Below are 13027 nucleotides of genomic sequence, written 5' to 3'. Positions count from 1 at the left end.
GCATACCGATTAAAATGGTATCTTGCTTGTGTAACGTGAAGAATAACCAACCACCGAATCGTTTACTAGTTCAATCGATTCTTAGTCTTTTTTTTTTTAATCAAAACCTTATTATTTTCTACCTATGTTTCACGATATTTCGCAAAGATATGTAATTATACTCTTTGTTTGAAAGTTAGAACTATCAATTTTGGTAATTTTTGTTAATTTTATTTCTTAAAAATTTGTTGGCTCATTTTTATACAATATAATTTTCTATTATATTTTTACAAATGAACGAGTCTTAATAACGATAAGTAATCGTGTATCGCGAATTGAAATTATAAGCGGAATGAGAAAAATATCAGCTCAATGTTACTTTAAACCGATTTACGAAAGGAAGTCGCGTAATATGTATATCGCACCTGCAACTAAGGACCTTCCGCTGTCCTTCTTCAATCGAAGAAGCATTGAAATTTCCAGATAAACCTTTAGTGTGATTGTTCTTCAATGCGATGCAATTGAATTGTTTATTCTTCTTTCATTGTTTAACTGTGATTACTCATGTTGAAGCTTCTTTGATTGAGGTCGTATATGTATATCTTTTATCACGATCATATACGTTCATATCTTTACAATTACTTTGATAATCAATTACTACAAAAATTGTTATGAAGATATTAATATGAACATATAATTATGGAATCATATTGTAAATAATAAATACTTATTTAACTTAAAATTACTTATTTAACATATTTATTATTTACAATATGATTTTATAACGCAATATGAAATTATCATTAAGTATCAAAAACTCATGTTTAAATTCGTATTATTCACTTGCAAGAAGCGATTATTTTTATGTTTATTACGTATATTCAATAGGAAAAAAGAGATAAATCACGTAGAATAATAAACAGCGGAGAACCACTGGAACTATGTGAGTCAGACAGAGTAAGGTCCAGTATAAGGCCCTGGGGTGATTCGCCTAGACGGCCATGACCATATTACAGGCCAGAGGCCCCCAATACCATCCAGTAAACTTCCAATAACAATTGGCGAAATCATTACCGGCAATTCACTTCTTATGTTTATGGCGATAATACTGGAGTCCGTAGACAAATCTGTTCTGACAACTATGTCGAGGGGTTATCTTTATTCTTCATTGTATATTTGAATGTTATCTAGTGTATACCTTTATTATATTTATTATTTCTACTATGAAAATGATTCTAAATAAGTTTAAAATATAAATTTTATTACAGAATAATTTTAGAAAAATATTACGAAACGATGAATTTGTAAATTATATAAATATTAATTACATAAAATAATTGATATTTAAAAAGGGATAAATCATATACTTTCTTGTATTGAGAAAATATTTTTAAAGTATTCTAATATATGTACACATTACTGTTTTCAATACAGTAAATTTTATTTTACAAACATCCTATCGTTTCTTTACCACACAAACTGTTCATTATACTTATGGAAATAAAGCTAATTCATATTTTACATATAAAGGGTACAAAAATTTTACAAATTTTATTAATTATTTACGACGTACTTGAGAAATCCGTAATTTTTTAAGGTATACATTTATTTACAGCTATAGAAAGAAAACTTTACATAAATATAAAATTTACCGTCAACGATACTGTGGACAATGTTGTTTTATTATTGATCTTGAAATATCCGCATGACCTATTGCATAAAAAAATCGTTAATTATATTTTGCGTGATATTATTTATGACCAAAAATACTATTATTACCTAATTGCAATTCTATATATAAAGCTAGCATTATTACATGTATAGGAACATCACAGTCTGGGCCCTTTGACATCCAAACCTAAAACATTTATTAGAAGCATCGATTAATAGGTATATATTATTAAGGTAATTCATTTATAAATTTGTAAGAAATATGCACACATAAATGGCATAAGTTTTTTAATTACCTGTTTTAAAGTTTCTCCAGACTTATCAAGTTCACCACGAATTGCGTAAGCTACGGCTAAGTTATAACGAAGTACAGCAATACCCGTAGGAACTGTCGTCGGATACCACACTATAAAATTAGTAATTATTTTATGTAGTAACCGTTTATACATAAAATTATGATAACTAATAATTTCACAGAAGAATTAAATGATTTAAATAAATTCTCACTTTTTATTGGTTTTGAAATAACCTCATCTGATTTTTCTTTATCTTTATCTTGAGTTTCAGGAATAAGTACAGAAGTACTTAAATCTTGAATATTTTCCGGTTTCAGATATTCAATGGCTTCGCTAATTTTGTCCATAAATATCAAACTTTCTGCTGCGTAAAGATTTCCTAACATTCTATATGCACCAGGTAATTTATTAGTATTTAGTAATGCTTTAGCATGTTCAAGTGCAATAACATAATCACCAAGACATAAGCATACATAAGCACTTGCAGCCAGAACGCTAATTTTTAAATTTAACGCTTCAATGGTAGTAGTTTGAGACATTAAAGTTGAATGTTGAGAGCCTAAAATATTTTTTATACAAATATATATAACAATCAAACTTATGAATATTTACATTTTTAAATACATAGATTAAATACCTAAATTATGACCGGCTGTTAATGATAAAGGTACTGTTTGTGGAGCAGTAATTGGTGTAATTGGTACATTAAGTTCATTGTTATTTGGTAATAAAAATAACGCATTCTTTAAACACAGAGAAGCGAATTCTAATGTTAATTGTGGTATAGCGGAAGGAAAACCTTCAGGATGATACTTTATATCTTTGGAAAGAGAAGAAGCTAAAATAATCTTTCTATAAATTCCAGTACCAACAACTTTTTGTACTAGATCTTTTCTTCGTTTTGGAATATTAAAATCAACTTCATTTGTCTGAAAAAATAATAAATAAAAATAGTATAATAGCAAACGAAAGGGTAGAAGATATTTAGTTTCTCTTGAAATACTGTGTGACGATCTAACTAACAATCTAACATATAATATATATATTTACCGGTTTATGACAATAAATACAACACTCGGCAATTCTCAGCCATAATTTAGGATTATTATGAAGCTTTTGTGCAGCTTCCATGAAACAATCGAAAGCAAGCGATGCATGTCCTGCATGTAAAAGTGATACACCAAGACTATACATTAATTCATAATGTTTATTTCCACCAAGTGTACACAGTGGTCGTGAAGATAAAGGATCTATATAAAAACAAATTTCTAAAATTATTATTTCCAATATTTTTACATAAAAAGACTATAGAGTAAAAATTGATTATAATTACCATTATCTTTTACTTGTACGCTTTCTAGAGCACATTTATTTTCATGTAAAGCCTTTCGTAAGTAGAAACTTGCTAAATTTGGTTTACCCATAGCAAGATGTAAACATGCCATATTATTGTAATATAACACAGCAGAAGATTCTCCACAAGTCCTAAAAACCAAAAACATTAAAACAGTTACAATTACAATTACAATTACAATTACAGTTACAATTACAAAAAAATGTTTCCATTGTGTAATATAGTAATATAATCATCATACTTAAAATCTAAATTCTCTGATGTTACAGAATTCAATAATTTAATGGCTTTCTTGTAATTGCCTCTTAAATACTCAAGATTAGCTTTTAAAAATACAGTTGATATATTCTGAAAGTAAAAGAAATTAAATACAAAATATAACACATAATACAATAATGTAATTTTTAAGAATATATCTTACTACAGGTGTACCCAAAGAAACTAATGTCTTCCATTCCCTTTTACATAATTTCAATTGATGCATCATAAGGTATATTCTAGCTTTACATTTTAATAATTTTAGTTTAAATGCATCTGTAACTATATCAACTTCTCTTTTTGGTTCCTTCTGTTCTTTTATGGATTTTATTATACCTTCTTTGTCAACAGATGAAATTTTGGAATTATCTGTGGATATAAGTTGACTTTCTATGTAATTAATTAGAGATAACGCTGCATCTGGTTGTTCCGTTACTATATGTAATTCTATTAAAAGAAGGCACACTTTATGTGCCAGTGATTCCTCTAAAAAAAAAAAATGCATATTTGTAGGATTTTATATTATTAACTTAAAAGCTATCATGAAATTTGTTATCTTATTACTTACCCATAGGTTCTATGAAAGCAAATAATCTATTCATAATTTGAATTGCAGCATTATATTGTTTTGTGTGATATAATAAAACTGCTTGATTGTATCTCATAACACATTTCTCAATATCATCTATGGTTTCAGTGGAATCAATTGTAGACATTTGGCCACATATTGCATTCAAACTTTTTCTTAATAATTCTGTTTTCTTTAAATCATTTTTGTAACATTCTACCACAACTTTATTATGCATTACTTTCAAGTCTTTGGGTCTTAAGGTCTCTAATTTGTTTAAATATGACAGACAGTTAGCATATGCTCCTTTTTGAAATTCAGATAGTGCATTTTGAGCCAATTCACGTTCTTGTTCAGTTATAACTCCAGGACCGATATCTTTATTCTGTGTTTCAGATGTTTCACCCATTTTTATTTATAGCACAGTAATATTTATATTATATCGTAAAATCCTATACACACAATGTTTACACTTAGTGATTTAGATTAAATAATCTTTTACATCTCCACATTTGACATTTATAAAGGTTAAAATTGTAGCAAAAGATTAAAAGATATTCTTATTCTCGAATAATACTTTAAAAATAAAAATTGTTAACTATGTGTGTATGTATAATGTTAAAACAGTCTTTAATAAAAAATAATTACTAATTTATTTTAAATAAATCTTTCTAACAACTTTTCATATTGACATTATTATTTTGCTGAAAGATGCCGCCACAAGTTAAAATCTCCTAGGACTTGAAACTAATTAGGTGAAATGTATTTAGCGGGAAATATAATATATATTATGATAAAATGATTATAAATATGTACTCTATCTTAAATAATTAAATCAAAACATTTAATGATAAAAAGATATAAAAACAGTCAAATTATTAAATTGCTTTTATATTGGTTAATGTTTTAAATAAACTTTTTAAGCATAAAAAGCTCTTTCTGCTTTTGAAATATCAGTTGAAGCTTGTTTATTCTTGGAAAAATGTCTTATTTGTTTTAATAATAATAATAACTAAAATTAATCTTTAAGTAAACTTTAATTTATAATTTTTTTCTGAATTAAAAATTGTAGTAAATTTTTTAATATATTATTTCAAGTATTTCTAAGGTTCTAATTATAATAATTAAACAACAATGTAATATATTTTTTAAATCAAATATGTTATAATATCTAATAATAGTACAATAAATTTATATATAATTATATATGTACGTGTATTTATAAATTATATGTATTTTTATTACGTCTTTATACTATAAATAAAAAATATGTAAAAATTTAGTACTACTAATTTTATTTCAATTTATTTCTATAGTATTATCTTCCCTAGATTAGATACAAATGCTAATAATTCGTAGTTTTGAATTAAAATATAATACATATGTATACGAAATATAATAACGCTCATATATATACAAATAAGTATGTATATATTTTTAATACACGTATATCTCATTTAATTCTTAGCGGTATAACGATTGTGTTCTAAAAAATACCACAATTAATAGATTTGTATTTAAAGATCAATGAGAATAATAGTACAATAAAAATCGTTATGTCCGATGGACCATGATTGTCAATTTAAAAAACACGGTGCATATTAAAATACTATAAACAAAAAAATGTATTTATATGTAATTATGAATTATACAATAAGGTAAATAGATGTACTTAAACTAAGATTATTTTTTTCATTTATAATTTTTTTAGGTTATATTTAAGTGCAATTATGTTATAAACACCATGGAATGTTTAATTAATTTTAGTTTTGGCTTAAAAATTATCCTATAGTTGTCAAATATACGAAATATCATATGCGGGGCTCATTATTATTGTTTAAAATAATTTGAACAATGTCAGATATCAAATATCAACAATCAAAAATATTATCACAACATTCAGTTGAAGATCAGGTAAAATTTCTTAAGCAAACAATATTTTATTAGAAAATAGAAATATAATTTGTAATCAGTAAATTTATTAAATAATTTTATTAAGGAAGGAATAATTAATAATGAATATAAATATAATAGATTAAACATTTTTTTATTAGGATAATTCAATACTACAGGTAGTACAAAAATCTCCTTCAGAAATTAATGAAGTTAATGTCGTTGATTATTTACAAGATTGTGTAAATAAACCTTTAACTAAAGATTCAGGAATACATTTATCTTCTACACCAATATATAATTCAAACATTGAGTCACAATTGAAAAACAAAAATGATTATAAAAATAGTATCGAATTTGATTTTATAAAAATTGAAAACATTTTTTTACAAAATATACCAAATTCTCAAAATGAATTGAGATTTAAATGCATAGAGCAAAATCATTTAAAAATGAAAAATGAATCTGCAGAATCTATAACTCATTTAGATGAAAAGAATACTAATAGTATTAAATTAATAAAAATGAATAATGCAATTGATACAGAAGATGTAAAAAGTAACAATATTCCTGTTAAAGTAAAAAAGGCTTTTGTACTTGAGAAAAATGTTTTTACTCAAGTTAAAGATAAATCATATAACTTAGAAGTTAAGAATGAAAATTTGAATGATGAAAATAATGATCCTGAAACTAAATTTATAACATCAAATAATCAGAGTAAAATTAAAATCAATAATCTAGTTATGTTAAATAAACAAGTTAAAACATGTAGTCAATGTTCAATGACATTTAGATACAAAAGACATTTAGATCGGCATCTGGAAGGTCATCAAAAAAATAATTGTTCTCACTGCAGTGCAAAATTTGCCAGGCGTAAACACCTTGATATACACTTATTTCGTTCACATGGTGAAAGAGTAACAAAATATCCACATTCTTGTGATGTATGTTCCCGTAGTTTTCCTAAACGTATTTTATTAAATCGTCATCGTGCAAAACACAACTATGAAAATGGCAAAGTTTGTTCAGATTGTGGAGAAATGTTGAAAGCAGAAGAAGATGATAAGGAACACAAAGAAAATCATTGCACACGAAAACAATTTAAGTGTAAAAGATGTTTACAAACATTTAGTATTGAACAAACATATATAGCTCATATCCAAAATCATGATAATTATAAATGTCCAAAGTGTGATGTCACTTTTGCCTCCAAAAAGAAGGTGCATGAACATTATAAAATGGTGCATTCTTCAAAATTGAATCATGATAAAATATCAAATAACGGTAAGTTTTTAAAAATAGAATAAGAAAATATATATTCATAATTTATAAAAACTTACTATTTTATAGGTATTTACTTTTGTACTGACTGCAGGCATACTTTTTTAAAAAAGGATGATTATTCTCGTCATTTAGATTCTACATTACATCTTAATAAAGTAAACAGGGAAATATTCCAAAGAGACATTTTTACATGCCTAATTTGTTCTAAGAAATTAATTTCACAAAGAGCTCTCGATCAACATGTTAGACGTATACATAAAGAAGAAAAAAGATTTACATGCAATATATATGGTTGTACATTTCAGTGTGCAAGGAAATCAGACTTGGATAGACATAGACAATTACATGTAGAACAAAGAAATGTTGTATGTGAACAATGTGGTAAAACTTTTACTAGTGTTAGTATTCTTAATGATCATGTTCTCTATATACACAATAAGGAAAGACAATTTATATGTGAAGAATGTGGTAAAGCATTTAAACGAAATAGTTTATTAAAAAGACATAAATTATCTCATCAACAATATCGGCCATTTGCTTGTATGCAATGCAATACTGCTTTCAAGAGATCCCATCATCTTTCTCGTCATATGGAAACTTGTCATAGAATTACACTTGAGAAGAAAAAGAAGGTGAATTTAACTCTACATTTATATTTTACTTTTTAATCATTTATGTAATTTAACAAAGATGCACAATTAAAATATAATAAAAATTCAACAGGTTGTAAAACTTATGAAAACAGAAGATGGTCATCTTGTTCCAGTACCAGAGAAACCAAAAAAGCTTAAACCTAAAAAATTAAAAATGAAAGCAGGATCTAATAAAATCTTATTGTCAGATGACAAATCTGTTACTTTTCAAAACGTGGATATTAATAACAAATATTCTGATTCATATTTGGAAGCACAAACATTGCTTAATTCTAATGACTTATGTGAAAATTCACCATTGCCATTAGAACTTACAAATGTATTATCAAACACAGATTTTGCCCCTCAGGTTCTTTCATTAGTAGATATTAATGCAGAACAAATTGTGACTGTAGAAGTTACTACTCCAAAAACATTAATAATGAATGATCTTGTAGATCAATTTGAAATAAATTGTAATGAAATATTGAATCTAACAAATTATCAAGATTTAGAACTTCAGTATGGAATTTCAAATACAGATCAAAATTTGTATGATCATATAAATTATTCTGAATTATCATTAGGAACTGTTGAAGGAACATCATTTTTTGTGGATTCGAATATTAACAAACTAGATACTTTACCAATAGAAAATTATTTGAATCAATCGTTTCCATCGTTTTTAAATTTTTAATCATATTACATAATATGTATTAATATAAAATATCTAGCTTATAAGCTAAAAAACCTTTTCTATATCTCTATCATTACTTGAATTTATAGATACAAAATTTTATTAACATGAATTATAAATATGTATTAAAAGTATGTAAAACTGCCTAAAATTATTTTAAGCATAATTAAAATGTTTAATAAGTGATCAACAAAAATGTGATATATTTTGTAATACTTAGATTTTATCAAAATTTATCATGCATTTAATAAGTATAGTAAGTAATAAGTATAAATAAAATTGTATAGTAATCTTTCTAGATTTTTTATTTATAGTTGTTTTTATTAATATATATAATATAATATATAAATGCCATGAATATGTTATTCTTTTTGCTTAAAAATATACATTTTAATGAATATAACTAATGTTTATTTTTATTATTTATTAGAGACATGGATAACTCATGCTAGTTATCATGATGGGAAAATTATAAAACAGGGTATGCACAGTCTCATACACCCTTATCAAATTTGATTAATTTCAGATGAGCTCACATGAGCTCGCCATAAAAACATTTTGTGACATGCCAAATCAGTTTTTTATAAGTATAAATCATTATTTCCCAAAGTATGATATAATAAAGTTATATATATATAATAAAGTTATATCTAAAGATATATTTATTTTTTCCAATTTTATTAGTGCTAATTTACTTAATTAGTGCCATTCAATAAATAATGCTTTGTTATAATTTGTATATCTGAGTTTTTTATTGCAACAGCAAGTTTCTAAAAGTAGAAAGTATTAACAAATTTTGTGACATTTCCCTACTCACTTGATTATTGCTTCATTTCATGTCATTTTAATTATTGAGTATACCAAATGACATACTTATAGATCTATTGTTCATAGTGAAGATTCTTTCATATGGGTAACAGTTATCCATACCTAATTTACTATATTAATATAAGATAGTATATGAGATCTAAATAATAATAGAAAAAATTGAAATAATAAAAATATATCATAAATACGTATTTAAGTGGTATTTGAATATGCCCAAAAATATTAATGCAATTAAATTATTATTAATATAAAACACAAGTGTAAAATATATTGTACATATTCATTTAAATCATATACACTTTTTCACATAAATGTTTGAATTTATATATCTCGTACATATTTATTTCTCACGTTATTTATATTCTTTTCAACACACCATTATTGTACATCGTTTTAAAAATTGCTATAAAATAATAATAAGGAAAAGAATTCTATAGTATTTCTTATTTCATTATTAATATTAAGATAAATAAATAATTAATATGAGTAAGATTATGAGAATCTTCCTCTTATTAATTACGTTCGTAAATGCAAAAAGTTCATGTTGACATATATGTCAACGAAGTTTATACATTTAGAATATGTATGTAATTACTCAAATATAATCTTACCCTTTTTTAGCACCCCGTATATTGTAAATATCCAATTGAAAAGACTGACTATATTTTTGTATGCTAATTTTTGTTGCAAAATTTACAGACATAATATATAATACAAGATTTGAACAAAATTTAAATAAAATTTTATTAATAGTATGATCTTTTCTTTTGATTTGTTCGTATATTATTAAAATTATCAAATTTTTACTTGTTTTTATACTTATATCTTTTAGTTTGGAGTCTATGATACTTAATTATATATATTTATACTTATTTAGCTTAGACAATGTGTTTCATTTAAATTTTTTTCTAAATTTTTTTCACGAAACAAATCTATATAAAAATACGCTTAAAATTGCTGCAGTTGCTCCACCAATTAAACTCCATGTAAGCTTTGATGAATTTTTACTTTTTTGTTCTTTTGTATTTTTTTGATAATTATTGTCATTTTTATGTGCTCCTAACATTTTACGATACAGATTTTTTTCATGCTGAGCGTCCTTAGCATTCTTCTCTTTTAAAATAGCTAATTCCGACTGAATAGCCTTTGTTTCTGGCTCCAATTTTGCTGCTTGAAGCAATGTTTGATATGCTAATGCATGTTCTCCTTTATAATGCAAAATTTTTCCTAAAAAAAATGTAATATGCTTAATATACAAAACTTACTATTATATGTATATATAAAATGGCACGTGTACAATATTACCTTTCCTAAAGAGTGCTTTTACATTTTGAGGTTGACAACTTAGAACACTTTCTACACTTTTCAATGCTGCATCATAAGCTTGTGTTTTCATTTGTGCAGCTGCTAGATTATTATATACTTTCATACGATCCTCCAGTAAAGCCTGTAATTCTGCATCAGTAGTAGTATCTTCCATTTCATTTTGGTAAGATGTACGACTTTCTGTTGGTAACAAAAATTCTAATGCTCTCCGATAACACTGAATCGCAAGTGTTGGTTCATTACGAGTAAACCACCAATTGCCCCGTTCCCGTTTTTTATTGCTTTAAAAGAAGTGAAAATATGCAATCAATTATAATATCAAATATCAACAATCATAAAAAATAATTACCCAATTTCTTTTCGCTGATTGACATGGAGTGTTTCTGTTTCTTCTTCTAATTCACTGGACTTCAATTCAACTGTATATAAAATAGTGGCATTTGGTGGAATATTTGGTTCTTTTCCTAGAGAACCATAAGCAAACCTTGGATCAATCTCAATTTCAGCAACTTCATTTACATCCATTAATGCAATTGCTAAATCTAATCCCTACAATTGAACAATGTAATAACAAACATTATTGATACTACTATATTAAGTAAAATTTTTTTATTGGAAAATTAATAATAATTATGTTACTCATAATCTAATAAAATATAAGTAGTATTATAGCAGATTAATCAATATAACATTTCTGAAATACAATTTAAAAAATACATTTATAAAACTGAGATTTAAAAAATAAAGATATCACTCAATACCTGAATCACTTCAACATCACCTAATTGAATTTTGAGGTCTTCATATTCTTCAACCGTCGTACCATCTTTTAATTTACCAATAATTTTTAAAGTACAAATATCAGATCTATTTGGTCGTGTTCCATTTTTCCCACTTTTTATAACTTTCTTTTTAAGCTGTCCATTTCCTAAGATATCTATCCACTCTTCAGGTGGATGTTCATTTAAAACTGCTTTTGTCATTGGTTCATTTGGGTTTATATCAAAGTTTAATCCTTCTTTAATGAAATCAGCTTGACTCGTCCCTGGTTGAATAGATTCATCTTCCATCTTCAAAATCCACAAAGTCCAACAAATTATTCACTTGTTATAGACATAAAAATTAATGAGTTTTTAAAAGATTGTATTGAAACAGTAAATCACTATAGCAATATTAAGAAATTAAGAATTCATTCTATTATAGATATAGAAATAAATTTCAATCTCAATAAAATGTTCATTAATTTTTAATTCGCAATACCAAATATGTCATAATCATTAAAAATAAGAACATTAAATTATAAGAAATGTTAAACGCATATAATAAATAAACAATATAAACAAACGAAAAATGCACACTCATTCGATGAAACGACAAAATTTTAAGCAGAAATAATAATATTAACATTATTAATTCTTGTTATGCGATAACGTAATACGAGTTTAAACTGACTTTTATTTAAAAAGATACGTACCTTGTTATTTTCAAAGGTTTCAATAATCATTAGAAATGCTAAGAAATAATATTCAACTTGTGTTTATTTGCAGAACACGCGATACTGATTAACTTCACTGATTACTTGAAATGAGCACTACTAGAATATCGAAAGTATTTAATCGATAATCGAACTTTTATCGACTTCCTTAAGCCAGTTGATTACGTAAATATGTATGTGTATGTATCTTTGTGCTTATTAGAAGAAACAAACGTGATTTAATTGCTTAATTCAACTAGAATAAATTTATCAAGTAAATGCTTCCGCTTTATAATTAATTCTGATACATATGTAATAACCGAAAATTAAATTAATCCCTAATTTTGATTGGTAGTAAAACTGATTATCAAGATCATATAATGTTCTTATCCTGTGTTTGTTTAACAATCTAAAATTCCCTGCAATTTTATTAAAACAAAAATAAATTTATAAAACTACTAAATCATAAAATCAGTCCTTTCTCTCTCTCTTTCTTTTGGGTTTAGATACTATACATACATATGTATATACTATATGTACATATATAAGCAACAGAATAAATTAGCGAAGTGTTGCATAAAATATGTTTGTAACACCAGAGATCATTTTGTGTCATATCAATGCGTAAAACTTTCAATCTCCTATATATCTTTAGATCGAGATATCTATAGACTGTAGATTGTAAGTTTTAAAATCTTATTATTGTGGTAAATAATTTTTATTTTCAACTACATTGAAACGAACATGTATTTTTATATAAGATATTC

General features: G+C 25.4%; 3 protein-coding genes across 6 annotated transcripts; 1 reads left to right on the top strand and 2 right to left on the bottom strand.

Moving 5' to 3' along the window:
* Window positions 1–1399: 1399 nt before the first annotated feature.
* Window positions 1400–4831, bottom strand: LOC117204377 (CCR4-NOT transcription complex subunit 10). Its single transcript, XM_033441705.1, has 10 exons — window positions 4127–4831; window positions 3722–4044; window positions 3542–3648; window positions 3280–3431; window positions 2997–3196; window positions 2584–2875; window positions 2158–2505; window positions 1947–2056; window positions 1759–1837; window positions 1400–1689 (listed from the first exon to the last, which is right to left on the bottom strand). The coding sequence occupies exons 1-10, from the start codon at window positions 4533–4535 to the stop codon at window positions 1634–1636; spliced, it is 2076 nt and encodes a 691-aa protein (XP_033297596.1). The 5' UTR covers window positions 4536–4831; the 3' UTR covers window positions 1400–1633.
* Window positions 4832–5504: 673 nt separating this feature from the next.
* Window positions 5505–8922, top strand: LOC117204391 (RB-associated KRAB zinc finger protein-like). Of its 3 annotated transcripts, none has more exons than XM_033441736.1 (5): window positions 5505–5751; window positions 5838–6040; window positions 6181–7303; window positions 7370–7935; window positions 8027–8922. In XM_033441736.1, the coding sequence occupies exons 2-5, from the start codon at window positions 5981–5983 to the stop codon at window positions 8630–8632; spliced, it is 2355 nt and encodes a 784-aa protein (XP_033297627.1). In that variant the 5' UTR covers window positions 5505–5751; window positions 5838–5980; the 3' UTR covers window positions 8633–8922. The 3 variants fall into 3 exon arrangements, with proteins under 3 accessions (XP_033297627.1, XP_033297624.1, XP_033297626.1); XM_033441733.1 differs by having other exon boundaries at window positions 5505–5784; window positions 5894–6040; XM_033441735.1 differs by having other exon boundaries at window positions 5505–5784.
* A 1439-nt stretch (window positions 8923–10361) lies between these two features.
* Window positions 10362–12542, bottom strand: LOC117204392 (peptidyl-prolyl cis-trans isomerase FKBP8-like). 2 transcript variants are annotated; one of them, XM_033441738.1, is made up of 5 exons: window positions 12261–12542; window positions 11548–11889; window positions 11136–11335; window positions 10766–11067; window positions 10362–10687 (listed from the first exon to the last, which is right to left on the bottom strand). In XM_033441738.1, exons 2-5 carry the CDS (start codon window positions 11854–11856, stop codon window positions 10380–10382), a joined length of 1119 nt encoding a protein of 372 aa, XP_033297629.1. In that variant the 5' UTR covers window positions 11857–11889; window positions 12261–12542; the 3' UTR covers window positions 10362–10379. The 2 variants fall into 2 exon arrangements, with proteins under 2 accessions (XP_033297629.1, XP_033297628.1); XM_033441737.1 differs by having other exon boundaries at window positions 11548–11856; window positions 12261–12540.
* Window positions 12543–13027: the final 485 nt, after the last annotated feature.

This window comes from Bombus bifarius, unplaced genomic scaffold (genome assembly GCF_011952205.1).
Source record: "Bombus bifarius isolate JDL3187 unplaced genomic scaffold, Bbif_JDL3187 scf7180000007978, whole genome shotgun sequence".
Lineage (NCBI taxonomy): Eukaryota > Metazoa > Arthropoda > Insecta > Hymenoptera > Apidae > Bombus > Bombus bifarius.
The sequence above is the reverse complement of the archived record's forward strand: the minus strand, read 5'-3'. Positions and strand labels throughout refer to the sequence as shown.

Bases quoted from the DNA above. Each gene is read 5' to 3' on its own strand.
- LOC117204377 (XM_033441705.1), bottom strand. From the start codon at position 4,535: ATGGGTGAAACATCTGAAACACAGAATAAAGATATCGGTCCTGGAGTT. The intron at 3,649-3,721 runs GTAAGATATATT...TTTTACTTTCAG, and splicing joins TTTCTTTGGGTACACCTGTA to AATATATCAACTGTATTTTT. The intron at 2,057-2,157 runs GTGAGAATTTAT...CTAATTTTATAG, and splicing joins TATTTCAAAACCAATAAAAA to TGTGGTATCCGACGACAGTT.
- LOC117204391 (XM_033441736.1), top strand. From the start codon at position 5,981: ATGTCAGATATCAAATATCAACAATCAAAAATATTATCACAACATTCA. The intron at 6,041-6,180 runs GTAAAATTTCTT...TTTTTTTATTAG, and splicing joins AACATTCAGTTGAAGATCAG to GATAATTCAATACTACAGGT. The intron at 7,936-8,026 runs GTGAATTTAACT...AAAATTCAACAG, and splicing joins CACTTGAGAAGAAAAAGAAG to GTTGTAAAACTTATGAAAAC.
- LOC117204392 (XM_033441737.1), bottom strand. From the start codon at position 12,290: ATGATTATTGAAACCTTTGAAAATAACAAG. The intron at 11,857-12,260 runs GTACGTATCTTT...TGGATTTTGAAG, and splicing joins AAACCTTTGAAAATAACAAG to ATGGAAGATGAATCTATTCA. The intron at 11,068-11,135 runs GTAATTATTTTT...CTTCTTTTAAAG, and splicing joins AATCAGCGAAAAGAAATTGG to CAATAAAAAACGGGAACGGG.